Source organism: Hypomesus nipponensis, chromosome 9 (genome assembly GCF_054491055.1).
Source record: "Hypomesus nipponensis isolate SF chromosome 9, ASM5449105v1, whole genome shotgun sequence".
NCBI classification, from domain to species: Eukaryota; Metazoa; Chordata; class Actinopteri; order Osmeriformes; family Osmeridae; genus Hypomesus; species Hypomesus nipponensis.
This window is the reverse complement of record NC_140369.1, coordinates 15046731-15069341: the sequence shown is the minus strand read 5'-3', so window position 1 is coordinate 15069341 and position 22611 is coordinate 15046731. Positions and strand designations below refer to the sequence as shown.

At 48.1% G+C, this 22611-nt stretch overlaps 3 protein-coding genes and 1 long non-coding RNA gene across 14 annotated transcripts; 2 read left to right on the top strand and 2 right to left on the bottom strand.

The window, feature by feature from the left end:
* Positions 1 to 542: 542 nt before the first annotated feature.
* LOC146273118 (nuclear transcription factor Y subunit alpha-like) lies at positions 543 to 6760 on the bottom strand. 9 transcript variants are annotated; one of them, XM_084704097.1, is made up of 11 exons: positions 6414 to 6571; positions 5649 to 5756; positions 5298 to 5369; positions 4417 to 4560; positions 4116 to 4247; positions 3777 to 3882; positions 3372 to 3520; positions 3002 to 3175; positions 2698 to 2805; positions 2118 to 2146; positions 543 to 1423 (listed from the first exon to the last, which is right to left on the bottom strand). In XM_084704097.1, exons 2-10 carry the CDS (start codon positions 5718 to 5720, stop codon positions 2135 to 2137), a joined length of 969 nt encoding a protein of 322 aa, XP_084560223.1. In that variant the 5' UTR covers positions 5721 to 5756; positions 6414 to 6571; the 3' UTR covers positions 543 to 1423; positions 2118 to 2134. The 9 variants fall into 9 exon arrangements, with proteins under 9 accessions (XP_084560223.1, XP_084560221.1, XP_084560219.1 ...); XM_084704095.1 differs by lacking the exons at positions 2118 to 2146; positions 6414 to 6571 and adding an exon at positions 6724 to 6760; XM_084704093.1 differs by lacking the exon at positions 2118 to 2146 and having other exon boundaries at positions 6414 to 6570.
* A 407-nt stretch (positions 6761 to 7167) lies between these two features.
* LOC146273117 (uncharacterized) lies at positions 7168 to 9035 on the top strand. Its single transcript, XR_014766435.1, has 4 exons — positions 7168 to 7311; positions 7728 to 7817; positions 8047 to 8229; positions 8729 to 9035. It is a non-coding gene; the product is annotated as an uncharacterized LOC146273117 (long non-coding RNA).
* Positions 9036 to 9153: 118 nt separating this feature from the next.
* On the bottom strand, positions 9154 to 16414 carry cand2 (cullin-associated and neddylation-dissociated 2 (putative)). 3 transcript variants are annotated; one of them, XM_084704090.1, is made up of 15 exons: positions 16219 to 16408; positions 15758 to 15901; positions 15224 to 15378; positions 14865 to 14988; positions 14445 to 14707; positions 14197 to 14302; positions 13792 to 13931; positions 13380 to 13663; positions 13111 to 13252; positions 11522 to 13030; positions 11302 to 11397; positions 10834 to 11003; positions 10385 to 10549; positions 9915 to 10022; positions 9154 to 9716 (listed from the first exon to the last, which is right to left on the bottom strand). In XM_084704090.1, exons 1-15 carry the CDS (start codon positions 16284 to 16286, stop codon positions 9492 to 9494), a joined length of 3699 nt encoding a protein of 1232 aa, XP_084560216.1. In that variant the 5' UTR covers positions 16287 to 16408; the 3' UTR covers positions 9154 to 9491. The 3 variants fall into 3 exon arrangements, with proteins under 3 accessions (XP_084560216.1, XP_084560217.1, XP_084560218.1); XM_084704091.1 differs by lacking the exons at positions 15224 to 15378; positions 16219 to 16408 and having other exon boundaries at positions 15758 to 15848; XM_084704092.1 differs by lacking the exons at positions 9154 to 9716; positions 9915 to 10022; positions 10385 to 10549 and having other exon boundaries at positions 10865 to 11003; positions 11302 to 11420; positions 16219 to 16414.
* Positions 16415 to 16584: 170 nt separating this feature from the next.
* On the top strand, positions 16585 to 20524 carry sec13 (SEC13 homolog, nuclear pore and COPII coat complex component). The gene is made up of 9 exons (XM_084704103.1): positions 16585 to 16740; positions 17028 to 17072; positions 17386 to 17501; positions 17746 to 17897; positions 18039 to 18172; positions 18357 to 18490; positions 18719 to 18839; positions 19033 to 19179; positions 19749 to 20524. The coding sequence occupies exons 1-9, from the start codon at positions 16738 to 16740 to the stop codon at positions 19857 to 19859; spliced, it is 963 nt and encodes a 320-aa protein (XP_084560229.1). The 5' UTR covers positions 16585 to 16737; the 3' UTR covers positions 19860 to 20524.
* Positions 20525 to 22611: the final 2087 nt, after the last annotated feature.

Genomic DNA, 22611 nt, shown 5'->3' with positions numbered 1-22611 from the left:
CACCTGGTCACATACGCATCAAATATTTGCGAGAGAAGGCCAATGAGCAGCTCTGTTTCTAACATCACGATCCCTTCGAGGATGCTAACCAGAAGTGTGATCCGAGTAGAACACGGACAACTGTTTGCCTACCAGGGTCATCTTTTTCCCTAAAATGTGACATTGACGTCAAGACCCGTCGCTGCATCTGGCTTGTGGACTACAGACTGTATTCCCTTAGGACATCAGTGACCCTAACCTCAAAACATACAATACCAACAGTAAAAAGCACGCATTATAAGTGGATCAAGTCTATGAAAACACCTGACACTCTTGAGGCCTGCACTCTCAATTATGAATTAGACAGGTTCTTTACTTTAGTATAAGCTTGAGAGGCAATTTCTGAGAGTCCAGAAAAGATGGCTGACTGGATTAAAGAGGTAAAGGAAAACTGGCATTGAGGACAAGGAGCAATCGGCCTATATCATTTTCACCCTAATTTTTACATATTTCTCAACCTGTGTCAGACAGGCCACAGCATATGAGTAATGATGCACACACAGTTGACATGTGTTGTTTTATTCATGTTATATAAAAGGGAATTCAGTTTACATCAGGGCTACCCAACCCTCTTCCCAACCCCAATCGAGTGTTCTTGATTCTAACAATTCTATGGCTAACAAATTGAAGCAGGTTTGTTACAACTTCAATTAATTGAAAATTTAGCTTTTGTGGAAAAGGTGTGGGCAGCCACAGCTTATATCATACAATGTGGCCCAGTACAATACACACATTACCTATGTACACTAACTTGGTATTGCTGTGGCCTAAACCTGCAATTCAAGAAGATCATGCAAAAACCTATTAAATACTAAAACAAAAGTGGAATAAAAGTGTTTGGGTTATAGCCCTCAGATTATTGCTTTTCACATGAAATCTGTCAGCAACAAATAAGACTAAACCTGAAAACCTAAAGCAGAGGACAGGAATAAACAGCTACCCATTTTAGTAATGTGTTCCAAATAAATATGAAAACGGCGTTAAAAATCAAGCAACTTTGATACAGAGTTATTAATGTCCGTACAAATCACAATTACATAACAGATGTCCTCCCGAGTCTTCTAGGGTCCCAATTGCTCTCCAGTGTTTCCATGGTTACCGTGTAGTACTGAATAACGTATCTGGTGTGCACTTAGAGCTGGCAAACTCTCCACTAGTCCACATTGTGCTCTGAGCCAGCCCAGCTTGCTGAATTCTTAGTAAGTCCCCAGAAAGATGCACTGGTAGATGTGTCGGAGTTCTCTCCCTCTTCCACTTGACATTTGTCATACAGAAACAAGCGCACAAACATACAGACAAGCCCCCTCGGGCTAGCGACGGGTTAGGACACACTTATCATCTGCACGACGGCTTCCTCTCCAGCTGGTGGGAGCTCTGACTGTACCTGGAGAGAGGAGGAAGAACTGTTAGCATGAATAACAGGGCTGCCAAAACTGTCTTGACAACAGACCTGTCCATTTGTTCTATGAGACATCTAAGGGCACAACTGATTCATGTTCTATTCTGTTCTCAGGGTCCAAATGTTTGTTTAATGTCACTATTGGAATATATATATATATATATATATGAACTTGACATCCCAGTTATTCCCTTTGTGTAATTTGTTATGTTGGTGTACTGTGAAGCGCCATTAAGACGCTCCTGGGTCCAATTAAAATACAAAAAACACATGCACAGCTTTATTTGAACTAGAAACTTAACTGACAAAAATATTTTCAAAAAATGGCTAACTTAAGTGCAATGCTAACACACATACTAAAAAGAGTAACAGGTTTCACACAGAAACACACAAGCTTTGCATTCATATGATTAGTCTGACAGTAAAAGCCAAGTCTTACTAAGTAGTTACATGAACATGAATAAAACAACTGGGATCTAAGGCTTTTGCGGGCATATAAATACTGCATGAATGCATTCCCTTGGCTTTCCTCTGAGCAGGTTGCATGACCATAAATCATGTTCTATATTTAAACTGTTTATGAAAATAATCTGAGTTGGGGGTTTAGGGTGGATCTAACTGCAAGATCCATTTCTTTTGTGGTGGCTGTTTTGTCTTTCATGAGAAATTGATACAGTACCTTTACACCACCCCATCTTAGCCCTGCAACTGTTAAATGAACACAAGTGTTAGGACAGGGGTACACAGCATGGCAACAATAACAAAACACAGAGGCACAGCAGTGTACAACACTAACGAAGGAACACAGACAGTGACAAAAAAGCTCTGATAGCTATCAGTAAGATGGCAGCCACAAAGACAGACATATGGGCTTCTGTTGTTGGGACTTAGACCAACTGTGCAAACAGCAGAGGAATTGGCAGTCTGTGGTTTGCAGGAAAAGAAAGCAACAGAACAAAAAGGTACATAGAAACACTTCTCATTGCTAGCATCTAAAACTTGTCGCAGCGTGATATACAAGGTAGTTTCGAACAACTCCCCCCCCAAAAAAAAAAATATTTAAAAAAAGGTTTATACAAAATATGTGAGAGAAGCAGCACACAGTATGGTTGTAAGGCGGATAGGTGACGAAGGCAGGAGAGTGGGTTGATGCAAGCGTTTGGTTAGCCAAGGGACGGAGCACTAGAGACTGTCCATTGTGAGCTGAGTACAAACTCCCTATACTCGTCTTGCTTGAAGTTGCCTTGTAACCCGCTCACCTGCATGGCCAGCGCCATCTCTTCCTTCTCCTTGGGCGAGAAAAATCGTCCCCCATCTCCTCTCTTCCTCTTCATGGCGTGGCGGTGCCGTGACTCGTGCAAATATTTCTGAAGGCAGAAAAACACAAATTCAGCATCGATAAGGCTTACGGCTTACACTCTCAATTAACACACACTGCTCACCCCCCCCCCCCCCCCCCCATGCCAATATTGCGAAAAAACACAAACAAAACAACAAATGCACTGCTGTGCTCTCTCTTAGTGAGTCAAGTACTGCACACGCTCCTCTCCTGAACATACGGACCCGTCTCTCCTTGGGAATCTTGCCCTCGGCCTCCAGCTTGGCGCGGGCCTGCCGTCTCTTCAGGATGCGGTTGTACTGCTTGGCGTTGACGTACAGAGGCTCCTCCTCCAGCATCTCAGCCCCGGGCAGAGGGATACGCTGCATGGCTGGTACCGTGCCTCCACCAGGAACCATCTGGTCGCCCAAAAACACATTTACAGGTCAAACACAACCCAAAAAAAACACACATTTGGTGTGAAACACCTGTTCATGCACACCTTTTGTGACCAAACAGAAGCACCAAGACACAAAGCGGTGGTCGAAAGCCAACCAAAAACACACATTTAATGATCAAACACAACCATAAACACAGAGAGTTTGAGAGACTCACCATGACCATGCCCCCAGTATTGACCATGTTCCCAGACATGGGCAGCGTGACAGTCACTGTGCCCTGGCCACTGTTGGTGGTGTTGGTGTTGTTGCCCGCCTGCACTATCTGAGCTCCCGCCAGACTTGATGCAGGGATGGTGATCATCCCTTGGAGAGGACAGAGACGTGTTACGTCTTTTTACACGTTTTAATACAATGTTTTACTCATTTTCTTTTTCAGCATAGGAATCAATTCACTTAAAAGGATCCTGAGGTATTATAATTGACCTTAAAGGTTTAAAAAGGTAGCTAAAAGATTAACGAAAGTGGGTAAAAACATGAGAAGGTTCTGTTGTCCTCAATGGCCTGTAATACGACAGAGAGAGACCCTCCAGAGATAGCAGCTTTGAGGTGAAAGTGATACCTTGTTGGAGAAGAGTGCCGTCAGCGTTGACTGGCTGGTACACAATTGTCTGGCCGTCAGCCGTCTGGGCCAACTGCTGGCCCTGCACTGTAATCTGCTGCTGGCCCTGAGACAAGCAACAACAGCATTTAACACACTTTAGCCATCCACAACTGCAAGTTTGATTATGTTGTCTTGGAGAAAACTAGCACTTTTTCATTTACAGGCTTGAGGCTGCATGTATATGTTGTATGTTCAGGTATGTGTACACGTGTACGAGAGAGAGACAGAGAGAGAGAGAGACAGAGAGTGACAGAGAGAGAGAGAGAGACAGAGAGAGAGAGAATGCGTCCACCGTACCTGGTTCTGCCCAGCGGTCATTGCGGTTTGCGGCTGCTGGATGATGATCTGCTGGGTCTGCCCCCCCTGCCCCTGCACCTGTAGAGTCTGCCCCCCTTGCAGCTGGATCTGCCCTGGCTGCACCAGCTGGATCTGCACAAGAGACCACACTCATCTCACCAAACCAGCCCACACAATCAGCAGTATCAACTATTACGTGGCTCGGTCAGATGTGGCTGTATTTATTTATTCATACATTGTATTAAAGAAGACGGCTCATCTGAGGTTCAGTAACAGTGAGGGTCCTTTGTGGTCAGCTCACCTGTTGGAGCCCCTGAGTGCCAGCCATGGGAACCTGCATGATGGTCTGGCCCTGCCCCCCCATGGCCTGCACCATGATAGGCTGGCCAGAGGAGGTGATGAGCTGCCCCCCGCTCACCTGCACCATCAGAGGCTGTCCCTGCACCTGGGGGAGGAGGGAGAGGGAAAGCAAGGAGGAATTGAACTGCTACTGTTCTGAATGTCAGAGACAGAGCTTCCATGCAAAGCATGTGTGTCACAGAGGAACCCATAAAACAGATGAGGCCTTGTGGTTTGCAAAGCATGCTAGCATGAACCTGAACCGTCAACATGCTGCTAAGAGAGATGGTACGCCTATTTCCTGAGTAGGTTTCCTCTGAACATGATGTTGAGTGGGTGTGCACATACATAATGGAAAGTAACAACCAACATACTACAAATGCCCATTCAAGTCATTTACAGAACACAAACTTGCATTATGGACACATTTCAGAGCGAGTTCTCAGGTGGATAGTTATGAGAGAAGATGGAAAAGTCTGGTGGATGTTTTGAGAGAAGCAGCAAATAAAGACTATGTATTCCTCATCCACTATGACCTGATACTGGGCTGATGTACAATTAATACAGCATTGATTTGATATGCTGGCGCCCCCTGTGGGATATAATTAGAACAACGTCAAGTCTGTCAGATGCCTGAGGGTGCACAAGACAGCAAGTTGAAGAGTGACAAGTCATGCGGTGGAGTTTGGCAACCTAGTTGACCGCTCACTCACTATGACAATGTCATGGAAGCTGACATCCACAGACTGCAGCACCAGAGAGGACACGTGGGGGTTATGGGGACATGCAGGGGTGTGTGACAGGGGGGACGGGGACACGATATGGGCTCTGAGATCCCACCACTACCTGGAGTGTCTGAACCTGCTGGGCCGAAGCAGCTGGCTCAGCCTGCAACTGCACCGTCGTCACAGTGCCCTAAAGGCAAAACATGTAGAGTACACACAGGCTAAGACTCCGACTCAGGCACTAGTGCCCCCACTAAACATGTGAATTATAAACACAGGAAAAATGCAGTAGTATTAGATAAAATACACATGCACCATTATCATTTACCCTGTATTGAGTCAGTGGAATAAATTATATCTTGTATCAGAGAATTCCACAGGCTGAACATTTTGATTGAGGTTCCCTCTGAAAACGAATAGAACAATTATATATACAGTAGTAACATAGTGTTTGTGTTTAAGGCCTCACCTGTTGTTGGATCTGACCATTGGCTGTTTGTACCACTATCTGCTCCCCTGTGGTGGTTGTGTACTGCTCCATGGTCACTACACTTTGAGGTCTTCAAATCACACTCAACTGTTAATCAAAAGAGTAGCCACCAACACGAATATTAACAACGTATCAGTTGTAATGCATGACATTTCACATCAATATTACGTTATACTATTTTATTGAACAAACGTTTATCAGTTGTGTGTCTACACAAAACGAAACAATGTGTTTGGTGCACATTGTTACGAGCTAGCTATTAGCTTCACGTTAGCTAGCAGGCTAAATTATCCACCATTTTCCTTTGTGTGGCATGTTGTTTCTGCATTGTGGTCTTAAGTCACATATTCACATGTCTGATATGTCAGTTGAATGTGTGTGGTACATTGGTAGACCGATTGTAGTTATTATTACTAGATTTCCAGCTAGATATATCTGTGTACATCATTAGCTCTAATATAGCTAGCACTAACAACCTCGTCATTTTCGCGCAATGTTCTGCCCGCCTTGTGTAGCTAATGGCTGGCTAGCTAGGCCAAGTAACATTTAAGCGGGCTTGGTATGTAGGCTACTTAGCAAATTTAGCCAACATCGGCTCGTGTTATAAGATAAAACTCATCGGATCACAAGAATCGTTCGGTCAAACTGTTTCAAAATGTTTTAATTCCTGTATTTTGTAGCATTAGTAATTTGGTTGGTTCACAATACACCAATCCCCTGCAACCAGATCCTATTCCTCCTCACCCGTGCAGCCTGTCGTCGTTTCTCGCTCGCCCGGTTCCCCTGATTGGCTCCAATAGCGCTACACAAACCCAATCATGGATCTCTCGCGTCAATGCAAGCAAATGGCACGTACGAAATTGACTGAAACCTCCAACAAGTGGCCGACTGTGCTTATCAAACCCCGCCCTCTCTCTCTCTCTCTTCCTTCCGCCCCTTCAAGAGCGGGAGGGAGAGTGGGCACCTAACCTACACCGTGTAAATCAGTTGTTTATTCTAGCAAAATGATAGGCCTACGCAGTATCATTAATTTAAATGGCATCTTTTGGCCTACCAGCAGGTACTGTATGTTTGGAATCCTATTCCTATCTTGATTTATGTTAATCTTCATAGTGAAGAAACACTCTCCTGCAGGTCATCAACCGGTAAAACACTGCCTCAAATAGTACGTCACTTTTTAAATTATATCATTCTAATCGTGATCTTCAACATCCTCCTCCTGCTTAAACCCCATGATACAACGCGAGGTAGGACCTCGTCTCATTCAATGAGAATAGGTTGTGCACATATATTAATATAAACTATGAGGTTTACCGGATTTACAAGGAACTTCGTTCCTAGGTTTGGGATGGACTAAGTAAAGTCAGTTATATCAATCAGTTTTTCTGGTCCTCGCATATTATTTATAACTTCAGTATATATACCTCCTTGCTGGATTCCACGCGTCCCTAACCTCCTTTCCGCGCATTGGTGGAGAAGTACAAGGGGAGGGACATGAACGGCTTTGCACCAATTAAGGACAGGAGACCTCACCTCAAACTCATGCGCTCTACACAGCTATATAAAGTCTGTTACAGACGTCACACGATGGAAGAAAACCATTATTTTCTATCGAACTAGTAGAGGTCACGCAGATTAACCGGTAAGTAGGCCGTGCATAGAGTTTACAATCTAACACCATCCTGTTTGAAAACTGCTGTAATTCTCACGATACAATAACACAGGGTACTTCTAAGGTTCTGATTTAGCATATTGTGCAGTTAGTGAAGATGACTGATGATGGTTGAGAGGACCATGTGAAGTGATCGCTTGTTCACCTCGTTAAATAATCGTGAATTTCTGATCATGTGTACATGCAGACAATGTAAAACTACTAATGTATGTATCTTGGATTAGTGCTTATTACATGCTTAAAATGGAACACGCCCGCTAACTAGCAAACGAAGTACTAGCCTTCTGTCAATTTCTTCAGATAGTGAACTTGACACCATTAGCGCAAATGTTTCAGTTTGCAAAATAGTTAGCTTGATTAATATTTATGTGCGCATTCCTTTACAGATTTGACTCGACTGCTCTCCTGCTGACGTGGCCAATGATGTCCAGTCAAGAAGAACAAGCGGTCATTCAGACCCAGAAATTGAAGCTCAGGTGCGACTCCGTTTGGTTCATGTCAGTCGCTTTTTGGTGACTCAGGAGGTTTTCATGTACAAAGTTGACGCTGTCATCCAACGCTTCCATTAAACGATTTTGATATAATCAGGGAACTGAACTTGTATGTCATAAGCAGAATGTTTAACCTACAACCTCAGTCACTCAAACCCAGCTCACCTGGCTTGTTACCATGGCATTAAATCTCTTCACTTTTTGACCTGCACAGATGACCTTAAGGCAGCCAATGAGATGCCACCAGTAAGAAGGTAAAGGGATGGGTCAAGAACCACATGAACTTCACCTGTGGCTATGACAGCAGCAGGAGGAAAGGGCAGGTTCTGCCCCCTGTGCAAGTCAAGCGTCTGGTGCACGATACCAGGGAGATGGCAGGTCTTCAAATCAGCAACGTGTAAGATGTCCTAAAAGCTTTTAGCTGTTGCTTGTGAACCAGTACAGCATTGAGCTGGCAATTGATGGGTGCAATGAAGCTTTGATTCACTAAATTCTGCCTAGCATTGCTGTGTGTAGTCAGCTAGCATAGTGATTAGCTGTTAGTCTGCTTGCAAAAAAATCCAGGTAGCTGTACTTGCCTCCTCAATCAGTCCTGCCAAGTCATCCATACTCTGGCTAGGTGTTGAACAAGGAGGGAGAGACAGGCAGAGGAATTACCCATTCCACCCTGAGCTCGCCCATAGCCCTGCGGTGGAAGAGAACCTGCGACAAATTAACTCGGAACATATTTAAAAAAGAAATTCTGTGTAACTGCATGCTGTACACTGTCTTTTATTGTGATTGTGTGTGTGTATAGTTCATATAAGACCTTGTGTACTAGAATATACAACCTGTATGCTTAATTTAGTGGCCCTATGACTGACATTCCTTATGGTTATCCATTTCCCTCCATCCAGAATGCACCGGACTCATCAGCTGACCTTCCTGAAGCCAATGAGCTGTCAGCTGACCTGTTCCCAAAGGCATGTTTGAAGATGGCTGGCAGCATCTGCTTTGACAGTAGAGCAGCAGTCAGTATCACACGATCTTCACACCAACCCCATAGCCAGAGGGACAAGAGCTGCTACTGCAGTCTGTCTTGGTGTATCTGTGCACACGTGCTTCCCAGGGACATGCGCAAGTTGGATAAGAGTGGTGGAGTTGGTGGGTGATATTGGAAGGTGAAACAATATGAATATTGCAAAATAAAGTAATGCAAATTAATTAATTTGTCATGCCTTTGCTTCAGTGGTGACATCATACTTAACAAAAAAGCACAGCTTCTCATGTTTCTTTGTTGCTGTATTTTAAGCTTGAAAAAAAAACGGATCATCAATGCAACTAGCTTCCAAAACTTGTTTTTAATACCATGTTGAATGACTAAGAGGCACTTCTGGTATGGTGATGTGGACACGAGGGTAGAGTCTGTTCATTCACATAACACTGAGGCTGTATGGCTGTGGCCCTTTGAGTATTACTACTGCAGTACAACAAGGTTGTTGAAACCACGTTATTGTTGGTTTCACATTAGTAAGAGCCATGTACTGGTGGTTCCAGCCAATGCAGTTGTATTGAGGGTTCTAGCAAGTGAGTGTTCTAACATAACGGTTGTAGCCAGCCATGTTCCATTATCCCCGGGGGGTTTTGTGTTCAGTAAGCAGGTTTGATGTTTTGAGGGCTCTAGGTAGTATCCATGTTCTCCACTGAGCTAGAGGAGGGGTCTCCCAGAATGCTGTCAAAGATGGAGGCCATCTCTGCGTTGGAGCGGATCTGGTTGGCAAAGTCGGCCATGGCAGGGCTCTTCTCCACCTCGGGGATGGTGAGCAGGGCCGCCACTGCCCGCATGGCGGAGCGACGCAGCTCCTCCTGCTTCTCAAACTCCTGCTTCACCGAGCCAGCCTTCACCTGGGGTTGAGGGCTCACATGAGTACTGGGATACAACTGGAAACATGTGACTGATTACAATTAGTAGCACAGAGGAGACTACCTTGAAGGGAATGTGACCTTTACCGCTAGTCATAACGTGCACGCTCGTCACAAGGCAGATTACGGTAGGTGTGTGTGTTTGTATTAGCCTTCCACAGAGTGTGTATGCGAGCTAACCTTTGTGGTGCAGGTGGCCTTCAGGGGTTCCACCAGTCTGTCCAGCCTCTGGACCACAGCATCTGGACACAGAGACGACATTCTGGCCAGCATCAGGAACGTCAGCATCTACACACACACAGAAAACCACACACTGACTAAAATGAAACGACACTGATGACAATAAATTAAGAAAAGCCATATGTTGTGTGAGTGGCTCTGCTATAAACGGTACAGGGTTTTTCCTGCATTGAAAAGGCTGAGGTGACCTGCCTAAGGCTTTTTCTCACCTAAGCCCTCTAGCAGAAATCGCCCACAAAAAACCTTTTCATAAAAAAAAATTCGCTGCAATTCGGGCATCCCACCAGCCCGGGGCTATAGCCTTTTAGCATGCCACATAAGCCTATGTTGAGCCAGGAAAAAACCCTGCAGTAGTGGCCTGGGTGTGTGTTTCCCCCCCTGGTGTCATAGTGGGCACTCTGTGTTCCTACCCTGATGTCGTAGTGGTCTTTGAGACCCTCCTCTACGTGGTCTAGGAAGATCAGCAGGTCCAGTCTGTCCAGGCAGCTGTCCAGCAGGGTGTACATGCACTCAAACGCTGCCTTCCTCACGTCCAGCCCGTCATCAACCGTGTGCTTGAACGGACCCATCTCCACCTGGCGCACACAGACACACACACACAGAAATCAATCCAGACAGAAAACAGGTACCAGCTCTCAGCTTTTGTTGTCAACTGTTCAGTAGTTATTCAGCAGAATTAGCAATTCCAACAGTTATAAAAATAACAAAAAACGTGCCGAATTATGGTCAACCACCTACATAAACAGTAAATCTGTATATCTTAAGTTGTATAATGATTCAGAATGATTCATGATTCTAGTTCTTCTCATGATCTCAGTTCCACCATCCCTCCGGCCCTGAGGAGCTCTGGACTGCATACCTCTCTGATGAGATCCTTGCGGATCTGCGTCTCGCTGTACAGGTGTGGGAGCACTGAGCCCAGCAGCCCGCGGATCAGACCCGGCTTATTATGGGCTGCCGAGTTGAACATCACCAAGGCAACGCGACGCACGTTGATGTCCTTGTCCTGCAGAGTCTTCAGGAAGTCGCCTGGGACAAGGAGGATGTGACAACGCCAGTGGTGTCCAAATGTGGAGTTGGGGTAATTAAGACCACACACTAGACTAAGATGCTGTGTTTGTCTAGAAGGTTCTATCAGTGGATTATATGTTAGTCCCAGGCTGTCATGGGCAAGAGCTCAGATAAATAAGGCATCAATACATTTTTGTTTATATGGCTTTTAACTGTTTTCAATCAACTTTCAAGTTACAGTTTATTATGGGCAGCTGTGAAGCCTTCTGTAACATTGCATGTAGGGAGGGCTGGGTAAATGGATGTGATAACTTACCTATGCAGTCCTTCAGGAGAGTGTCTATGGGGACCGGCTGGTCAACAATGGTGAACTTGACTGCTGAGACCACTGTGCTGCGGGCCAGAGGGGAGCCTGGAAACACACAGGATCATTCACTTAAATACACACACACACACACACACACACACACACACATAACAGTACCATCAGTCATCTATTCACTCACTCACCTCACACACCAGACAGATCTGTTTACCTGCTGCTAGCTGCTTTTTGAGCCTGGGCAAGAGCTGGGCAGGACTAACCATGGTAAGTTTGCCCAGACACTCTGCCACCACGTTCCTGGTGCCCTCCTCGGGACACTCGCAGTTCTTGGCCAACATAGTCCAGATGGCCTCTACGTGCGACGTGAGGCTGGCCGTGGCCCCTGCACTGATCACCTCCTTCAGGGCGTGGAGGAGGAGGTACTGCCTGCGGGGCTGGCTGGAGATCTCCTGGAGCAGAAAGGGTAGGTAGTCCTCCAGGCTGCCCACACATACGTTCCCTAGGGCGGAAGAGGCCGCCCACTTCACTTCCTCGCTGGGGGAGGACAGGGCCTCCATCAGGACCCCCTGGAGCTCTTTGTGGCCCCCCAGGCTGACGCAGCGGCCCACCTCCCCCAGGCAGAGGAGGGACAGCATCCTGGCCGGTTCAGGGGCCTGGGGGTCCTTCACCTGCCGGATCAGGCTGGTCACCATGCTCTGGGCCTCTTTAGGACAGGCAGCAGACAGGGCAGCGACACATTTGGCCACAGAGTAGTAGGACTGTCTGTGGATGATGTCTATCTCTGGGGTCCTGTGTGGAGTGAGGAAGGGGCCGGTAAGCAACTGGAGCAGAGGGGTGTAGCCCAAACCGCTAGCCTTGGAGAGCACTAGAGCCCTGAGAAGATCCTGGATAGCTGCCAGAGCTCCCCCCTGCAGAAGGGGGGAATGGACCAGTCTTACCACCCCGGGCAGGACGGACGCTGCTATCAAGGGAAGGGCAGGGGGGCAGGAAGAGGCCAGACTGCTGAGCAGGGTCATGCACTCCTGGGCCACATGCATATCGCTCTCCTCCAGAAGGGCTGGCAGCTCCAGGAGCAGGGGCTCCAGCAGGGGGGCAGTGAGGCAGGAGCCGTACCCAGACACCAGAACTCTCAGCCCGGACAAGGTGCCTAGCCGCAGGGCCCGCTGGTTCTTCCGGAGAAAGGATGCCAGGATAGGCACAGCCTCCCCAAGGATGGGCCTCAGGTCCACCTTCAGCGGGGAGCTGGCGACCAACATGAGGGCCTTGACGGCGGTTAGCCGGGTGATCTCGTTCTTCAGGCGCTCCAGGAAGATCAGCAAGGTGGGCTGCAGCTCCGCCCCCAACTGGTCGCCGAGGTGACACACAATGTAGCCCATACAGGAAATAGCCCTCTCCTTCACTTCCTGGTCGATGTCCGTGGCCTTCAGCCTCCGCAGGGTCCCGGAGAACACCTCTTTCACGTAGGGCTTGGCGTCGAACGCCCCCGCCCCGGGTCCTAGGGGGCGCAGCACGGTGACCAGCTGCTGGGTGACTAGCAGGGCCTCGGATGTGATCTTGTAGAAGGGGTCGTCCACGCAGAGCACCACGGGGGGAAGCAGGAGAGGCATATGGGGGTGGAAGACCTCTGGAGGGTGGCTGAGGAGAAGCACACTGAGGAAGGCCAGGGCGTCCATCCTCATGTTGGAGGAGGTGGACTTGTCTGTCAGGGAGAAGATGATACCTGGAGGAGATAGAGACAGAAGCAAGGCTTAGGTTATATCTGGTCTGTGTGAATATCAGTCTAAGTGTGTGTGTGTGTACCAGGTATGAGGGTGGGGATATGCTCAGCCAGCCCTCCAGGCAGGACAGTAGACAGCTCTATTAGCAGGCAGAAGCAGCCCTGTCTGGTCTTCATGCTCTTCTCCCTCAGCTGCCTGTGGAGAGCCTTCATCACCACAGGAACCTGGGGGACCCCACAGCATCAGAGGGAGGGTCAGGCGTGTGCGTGGCTGTCAGGTGTGTTCTTTGGTGTGTGTGTGTGTGTGGTCTGGTGTGTGTATGCTTATCCTACAGTGTGGTGATGTCACTACCTGTTTCCGGAGCATGGCGAGGGCGGGGTCTTCTCTGGGGTCAGAGGTCACCAGACCGGGGGGAGGGCGTGTCTGCCGCAGCAACGCCACAAACGCTGTGAAGATGTCCACTCGCACGTTCTCCTCCCGCTCGCGGAAGCGCGCGAGCAAGGCGGGGCAGACGGTGGTGTAGAGGTCGAGCAGGAGGTCCCTGCGCGTGGAGATGAGCACCTCCAGACACTTGACGGATGAGCGACGAACCTTCCAGCTCATGTCATCGTCGTCACTGTACTCATCATCCGACTCTGTGTGAGCAGCAGGTACAGCCAGCAAGAGCAGGATACATTGGTATCAAATACACACACACACACACACACACAACAAAAACCAGCAAATAATCCCCAACAGAAACCATGTAGCTGTGTGTGTGCACCTGGGTCTTCCTCTCCATCCTGTTCCATGCTGTCTTCTAGGTCCTCCTCTGCATCATAGTTGTAGTTGGGGTCGTAACTAAGGTAACGGAGACACAGCTGCATGACTTTGGCAACGTGAGGGGACATCTCCTTGGGACACCTGTCAGTTATCAGTGGAGAGGAGAAAAATCACATGACTCAGACTATATGAAAGATTCAGCAAACTAAACTACAGACGGTATTGAATACAGTATCTCATTGTCAATCCGACATTGTAACCATTTTGGTAGGAAAAGGTCAAGGTCAGGGCTAAGGTTATGGTTAAGGTCAGCCTTGATATGAGGGTTAAAGTTGCGAGGGTTAAGGTCGGTGTGTAAAGGTCAGGGTTCCGATGATGGTTAAGGTGAGGGTTTGGGAGGTGTCACCTGTGCAGGAAGGCCTCCAGGGCCTGGAAGCAGGACTCCCGCAGCTCATCATCCTCCACAGTGCAGAACCGCATCACCATGGGAACCACCTTCTCCAGGTGCTCACCTGAAACACCACGCCATGAAGGAGCACACTCACTTTGATGTAGGATGGCATGGGTGGTTTGGAATCAATGGTCTATAACATACACACACACTCTATATATTCAGTCCATTTGCACACTCGACACACTTCCAAGTGATCTTACCAACGCGATGTCCACCCTGCCTGCTGACGGTTGCCAGGCACTGGATGTAAGTACGTGTGGTGGAGGTGGAAGGGGGTGGGGCTTGGGCCAGCTGGGCCAATAGGTGCTCAGTGAGATGGGTGAAGAGGGCGGGGCTACAGCAGGGCACCAGGTGACCCAGAGCCAGGATGGAGCGCTTCCTCACAGCCAGGCGAGGGCTGGTCAGCTGACCAAGCAGAGAGGAGAGCAGGGAGGGGTGGAAACTGACCAGCGCACCACTCAGCCTGTACAGAGGAAGGAACGGCAGAGGGCTAGAGGTAAAAAGGCTGCTGGTGGAAGAAGTGAAAGTTCAAAAGTCACACCCTAAACTACAATCATGAGGCAACTTGAGGCAAAAATCTGGAATACAATTCTGGGCCTTTGAAAGGATGTCCCTGCTACCTTTCCAACATGTCTGACAGGATGTCCAGGGCCTCCAGCTGGATTGTAACATCTTCCTGTTTCCCCATGGCTCCAATCAGCTGAGAGGTGATCTTCTTACACACACTGGCCGTCAGCGTCAGACCTGGGCATAACACAAACACACACACACACACAAAATGACAAGGAGATAGGAGGATAAGGAGGAGAGAAGGAGGAGTCGGATAAAAAGGGAAGCAGAGGAAGGGAAGGAGGAAGAGGACATGACGAAGACCCATTGCTTGTATAGAGGAGAAAGTGACAGAGAGGTCCAGGCAGATCAGAACAGAGGGATGGGAGGAGGAAGGAGTGAAGGAGGGAGGAAAAGGATGAAGAAGAACCTGAAGAGGAGGGGGGAAGCTCGGCGATGACTGTTTTAAGGCCCATGCTGGAGATGTCTCTGAGCTGCTCCTTGTCTGACAGCATGTTGGAGCATAGCGTGTCCACCATGGTCTCCACCTGGTAGTCCTTCACCTTGCTCACCAGAGGAGCCAGGCTGGAGCAATCGCACACAGAACAGAACAGATACATGCATGTATGAGAGACAGAAAAGCGTGTATGTTTTTGTAAAAACGTGTCACTCTCTGTCCAGTCTTCTGTCTCTCTGTCTGCCTGTCTCTCTATCTCTGTCTGTCTCTCTATCTCTGTCTGTCTCTCTATCTCTGTCTGTCTATTTGTTTGTCTGTCTCTCTATCTCTCTGTCTGTCTGTCTGTCTCTCTGTTTGTCTCTCTGTCTCTGTCTGTCTCTCCATCCCTCGGCTTCTCTCTATCTCTCCATAGCTCTCTCTGTCCACTCCCATCTTTCGCTTTTGCTCTTTCTCTGTCGTTAACATGCTCTCTCTATCTCTCTCTCTCTTTCTGTAGGTCCCTCTCACCATTTCACAGCCAGGTTCTGGACCTCTCCGTTCTTGTCTTCTAGCAACTTCAGCAGCATGGCCACCACCTTTCTCTCGCTGTCCTCGTCCAGCTTTATGGAGTCCTTCTGCAGCTCCACCATCAAGTCGTTGGTTGCCATGAACCTGCAGAGGTCATAGGACACCACTGTGGTCATACTACACATTTCTGACATAAAGCTTGTCTTCAGTATCAAAGGCAACATGTCAATGTCATTTGAATTCTATGGTCATACAACATGCCTCATATTCAATCTTAGCAGAAAAATCTTAGTTATATCATGATTACACAAACACACACACACACACACATATATATTTAAATCAACAGTATTAGATTTAGGAGCCACTTGTAACACCTCAAATGTCCACTGTCTGGCCACCTCAAACGGACAGTCATGGCATGATGCAGTGTCATCTCAGGCTCATGCAAACTATCTTACCGAAAGTCTTTGTCAGTGGATGTCATTTTCTCCAACAGGTTGGAGATATGGTAGGAAACAGTCGACATCTTGTTTCTTTAGAACTGTCACTCTCAATGCGATTTTTGTATTTCACAATATATTTTAGGAAAGACTGAAACAGCGCTTTAACCGGACAACATGGCGAAATCGGGGCGCAATAATGACGCTCTTAGCCAAGTACAAACTAGTGGGAAACATGACACTTGTGCGATATAAATAGGTGCTAGTCAAGTTGGAGTGTAGGGGGAGTAAAATGTATGCCCTGTTTCTACCGCCACCAGGTGGTCTCAATCTTCAGACTGTACAGGAAGAACAGTTTCGTGGAACGTTTAAGGGGATTGCTTGTTTCCATGGGGCGGTACATTTAGCGTACAGGCCCGGAAGTGGTACTTTGTATTGGCCGCCGTGTACTTTCGTTGCCACGTCTGTAGTTAGCGGTGTTGTTAGAAAAGCCGGCTTTGGTTTTTCATAATATTGATCGGAAATTTAACTGCAATCATGGTGAGTAGCAAGTTACTCCACGTTTTTATACTTTGAGATACTAGCTAAGTGCTGTATATGGTGATATATAGCAAGGAGATGACTTCAATGAAAACACAGTCAACGCCTGTCATTGCTAGTTAGCTTTACAGCTGATAGTGTTTAACTCGAGTTAGCAAAGATACGATAACACTTATGATCCCCAGGCGGGGACATTTGGCAAGTTGTCAAGTGTTGAGCTGTGTCTGTTTAATATTATTCACAATTCTAATGTCCTGTTGTGTCATACCTGGGTGTATGAAATACAGGTTTCCGTTATTAATACGGTGGACACTTCACACGAAGACATGATCGTAAGTAACCGATTTTCAGTTGAACCAACTCTAACGGATATACAGTAACTGATTTATCCTTCTACCCTGCTCTGTCAGTCTTCTTCCTTCTCCCTGCTTCCTGCTCTTCTCTCCCGTCTCTTTTTTTATCCGTGAGTTCGCAGAGATAAATGTCGCTCCATTCCAATGACGTTAACGGATAGCAGTGTTGTAACAATATTATTTGGAAACGGTGTAAGCCAGTGTCCTTTAAGCGTTATGTTGAAGACAGTGCGGCGTCATTGTCGCTTTGAAACCGAGTCTGGCTAGTGTCTAACCACCGAGCCCTCTGCAGCATGATGCTCAGATGGACTACTACGGCACCCGGCTAGCCACATGCTCCTCGGACCGCTCTGTCAAGATCTTCGACGTGAAGAATGGAGGTCAGATCCTGGTGGCAGATCTCAGAGGGTGAGTTTAAAGGTGGTCTGGGATAGATGCCCCAAAGCATTGGTAGCACAGATGTATTAATATGTTGATTTGGATAAAAGCATGTGCTAAATGAATACAATTTCACCGTTGCTGCCTTACAGCTAGTCTGCAAACACAGGATACGGGTTAAATGTGAGGTTGGCCTGACAGTTGTCACTTGATCAAGGGACTGATCATGTCACTGCACAATCGGACTGACCTGTGCTTTCTGTTGCCCTGTCAGCCACGAGGGCCCGGTGTGGCAGGTGGCGTGGGCTCACCCCATGTACGGGAACCTGCTGGCGTCCTGCTCCTACGACCGGAAGGTCATCGTCTGGAAGGAAGAGAACGGAACCTGGGACAAGATGTACGAGTACACTGGACACGACTCCTCAGGTATTCATGTGGCTGCAGCTACGTTAGTCATATATTAGTTCTGTTTTATAGGTGAGTGCTGGTATATCGTGTGTGTGTGTGTGGGGGTTATTCAAACACGTGTCTATTGTTCTGCTCTGAGCAGTGTGTGTGTCTCCACAGTGAACTCTGTGTGCTGGGGGCCGTATGACTTTGGTCTGATCCTGGCGTGCGGCAGCTCGGACGGAGCCATCTCCATCCTCACCTTCACTGGAGACCAGCAGTGGGACGTGAAGAAGATCAGCAATGCCCACACGGTGAGTGAGCACGCGCACACTCACTAGGTTTGGTGGACAACATGGATGACCCATCCTGCGTCAGACGGTACTATCACAAACCCTGACCGTGAACCCTGACAATCCCGGACCCCATACCCTGACCCCCATACCCTGTGAGGGTCCTCTAACCCTGACCCGTGGCCCTGCCCTCCGTGCCCTCCAGATCGGCTGTAATGCGGTGAGCTGGGCCCCGGCCGTGGTGCCCGGCAGCCTGATCGAGCAGCCCTCGGGCCAGAAGCCCAACTACATCAAGAGGTTCGTCTCCGGAGGCTGCGACAACCTGGTCAAACTCTGGAAGTAAGTGACCTGGAGCTTGGCTGAGACTCTCAATGTTTGGCGTCGCTATCTGACACTGGAGGACAGGCCCCTTCTGTACCATGTTCTCACCTGTCCGGAAAGGAGGGAGATTTAGTTCAAGGAGTGGAAGGAATGTTGGATTTGTACAGTCATGGAAACAATGTCATTGGCTTGCTTGCAAATGCAGCTCTCTGACTGGAGGTTTCATGCTCTGTGCTCCTCTTCCAGGGAGGAAGACGGCCAATGGAAGGAGGACCAGAAGCTGGAGGCCCACAGCGACTGGGTGAGAGATGTGGGTTGGGCTCCGTCCATCGGTCTGCCCACCAGCACCATCGCCAGCTGTTCCCAGGTAATACACACACACACATACACACACACACACACACACACGCTACACACACACACAGCATTGCTACACAACTTCAGTATAATGGAGTCTCATGTCACTCTCCTCTTTCTTTCCTCTGTCCACCCACCCTGTCTTCCTCCACCCCTCCGCTCCACACCCCATCCTCCTCCACCCCTTCCCTCCCCACCCCCAGGACGGCCGGGTGTTCATCTGGACGTGTGACGACCCCTCGGGGAACACCTGGACGGCCAAGCTGCTGCACAAGTTCAATGATGTGGTCTGGCACGTCAGCTGGTCTATAACCGGAAACATCCTGGCCGTGTCCGGGGGAGACAACAAGGTTGTGTGTGTGTGTGTGTATTTACGTGTTGGGGTGTGTGTGTGTGTGCGTGCGTGTGTTGGTCATTATGTTTGTGCGTATTGAGGAATGTGTATGTTATCATGACAGTATGTGTGTGAAATGAGTTGTGTGCATTTTTGAAAATCAGTGTGTGTGTGTCTTTGCATGTCTGTATGTGTGTGTTCAAAAGCCTCAATACACTCCGCTACTCAGAAACAGCGGCTGAAACTTCTTCAAAATTCACCACCATTGTGTACTACTACTTCTTCGCTGTTTCCTGTTTCCTAGTGGAACATGGGGATCTTTGGCATACTGCCCCACGACTTCTGTTGGTTTTGCACCCTGCGTGTAGGCACACTCAAGGCCCAGGCAGACTAACGCAGGATACGTGCAGCAGCCACTCAGCGTGAAGCAAATGACTGCCTCAAGAACGCGTTTGTGTCTTAGCCTTTGAGTGTTTCGAGTGCTTCCTTGAGCGTTTGAATGTCAGCATGTGTGTGGTCATGCGTGTTTGTATGTCTGCGTGTGTGTGTGAGAATAACGTGTGCGTTCCTTGCTGTCGCTATTAGGTGACACTGTGGAAGGAGTCGGCAGACGGCCAGTGGGCCTGCATCAGCGACGTCAACAAAGGCCAGGGTGCCGTGTCCTCCATCACAGACGGACAGCAGAACGAGCAGTGACCCTTGACCCCACCACTGGCCCAGACCTTGAACCCCGACACCGGAATCCAAGAACAGACAACATACTTCCTGTCCTCTGCACCAGATCACCCAACTCCTCCTCCCCACACCCAGAGCCCTAACCTGGACTGTCGGACCCTGTCCCGGACCACCAGAGCTCTCAACCCTTATTGAAACCAGGCACAGGAACAGAGACTCTTATCCTGGACCTCCAGCTCTGCCCCCCTAGTCCCAGCCCCGGCCTGGCCCTGGACAGTCCTAGCCCCTGGAACCTTAGACCCTGGAACTAGAGCCTCCATCTCTCCCTGCTACATTCCTTCCCTCAATGAGGAGAACAGTTGCACCCCCCCGCCTCCCCTCCCCCCCCTACCGTCTCCCAGCCCTCTGCTCCTTGGCTCCCAAAGTGTGGATACAGAATATAAGATGAGAAGGTTTTAGTTTAGCTGTATGGTAGAACATGTCTGACCTACCAAGCTCGTGCTAACAGGTTGTCAGAATGAAAAACAGATCTGAGCATTAATCTAAGGGAATCTGCCTTAAACAAAATCTCACTCAGATCTCCACAGATAAATCTTACCAAACTGTTTTGTCAGATATTTTCCATTTGTTTTGAATTCAGAATGTTATGTTTTCATATCTCAATGAATAAAAATGACTTGAAAACAGCACAGTCTCATGTCTTCCGCAGAGCAACCTCTGATCTCTAGATGGGTAAGAGAGGAGTATAGAAGAATATTCGTCCACCTATTCTGGGGTACAATACATCTAAGGTTATGTAAGAGCACTGTGACTAAGCCTTAAGTCGGTGTAGTTTTATTTATGTACTGTACAGCCAGTTTTACACACGTTCTCTGGATCTGCAGCTGGGCAGATATTTCGCTAGGAGTCGTAGTTTTCCCCGACAAAGCTGCGTGGTCGGGTTCATGCCCTTATCACTGTGGTGACCGGGGCTGAGCAGCCGCCACACGAATCAACATGAACTCTTGAAAACACTTAATATGGGTGGCAATAATGTGATATGGTTTTTGACCGCATCTTGCATTGTGGTTCCACGCCTCTAGGTTTAGCGATGTAAGGACACCATTCACACGTGTGTGTATTTCTAATAATGAAATGCCATACAATCGTTAGTACACTTAATTCTGCTTCTATCAACCACTGTTATAAGCAACAATTGTTCTCGTCACCTGTGAATGAAATGATTCAGCATTATTGTTATCTAAAAAAAATCATGCAGTCATATGATATACTAAGCTATAGCTTTTAAACATTATGCGCAGTTGAGTTACTGTATTCTGTCAAGACCAAGCTGCATTGGGAGGGTTTGGTAGGGGTATTTTGTTAGAAAGGTTGAATGCCTCCCCTTCTACGACGCACTCAAACCAGTGGTCTGTCAAAGCGAATATCGGCGGCGCAGACTTGCCAGAGCATCGGCGCGGATCATCCACTTTGCCAAGCACATTTGTGACAGTGAACCTTGAGTCATGGTCCCCGCCTCTGATTCGGCGTGCGTGTTTGTGCCTTAGCGACGGCCACGAAAAACGGACTATTTGTCACCCCAGAAATGGACCAAGAGATTTAACCCGGGTCGGTTTGTTTTAGGCTATAGTTCCCAGGGCTCACCTGCTACTGTAATGCAGCGGAGGGAATCATAGTGCAATCACCATCACCGCAGCGGCCGCTTGTTACATTATCAGCATAATTACCGCTTTTCTGTCGCCGTCATTGCACTTGCAGTGTGACAGCATTATTCTCCCCCTTTGATAAAAACGCTCTTGTCACGCGCACCATGCCCGGTTGGAGGAGAAACCTGACTTTTTGTCTGCAGAGGATGCACGAGGAAGGTAAGACAAGGTTTTTTGAGTGTGATGAGGCTGCGTTTTGTTTGCGTATGAAGCTTGAGCGTGTCCATGTGTCCAAAATCTTTAAGTGGACCGATGGGGTTCAATACACTGAACCTGCACCAAAGTGGAAACGTTTTATGAGTGTCTGTCTTATTGTAGCCGCGCGCAATGCGCACGTGTCACCTCAATTTAGTTCTGCTTTCCAGCTGTTTCTAGGAGGCTATTGATTATGACAACCTCGAGGTCCAGCTGTGTTGATTTTCCCTGGCTGTCGGCCCGGGTCTGGAGGGTGTATTAACTCAGCTCCGGACAGGACATCTCAATCCATTCACAGTGACAGTTCATGATTAAATACGGTTTTGGACTGTGGAGAGTTTGAATAACGTGGGTTTTAAGCGTTGTGTCTTTTGGGAATCATTACATTCTCAGACATAATGGCTTGACTGTAATAAGGAAAGCTGTTCTCGGTCTTTAACGATCTCGTTTGGCAGCTGCGTGTCTGTCTGACTATTAGCCAGTCATTGTCCCAGTCATGCCTGTCCTCTTGTCAGTCTGTCGGTCTGTGTGTGGTGTAGTGCTACTGGGGAGCTTCGGAGAGAAGGAACCTGTTCCTGTCACGTCAGTCTCAGATTAGAAAAAGTATTCCCCGGCAATTTACCATCCATCCCATTCATTTATTATACACCTTCATTCATGCAGGAGAGGAGGCGAGAGGAAGGGAAAGAGATGAGTTGAGAGGAAAGGAGAGGAAGACACGAGAGAGGAAAGCAGGTGATGAAGGGAGAGGAGAGGAAGATGAAAGGAGAGGAGAAGAGATGAGAGGAGAGAAAAACTCATTACTCATGGCTCTGGAGATGTAATGACCTGAGAAGAAAAGAGGAAATCAGACGTTTTTATTTCTTAAGCAG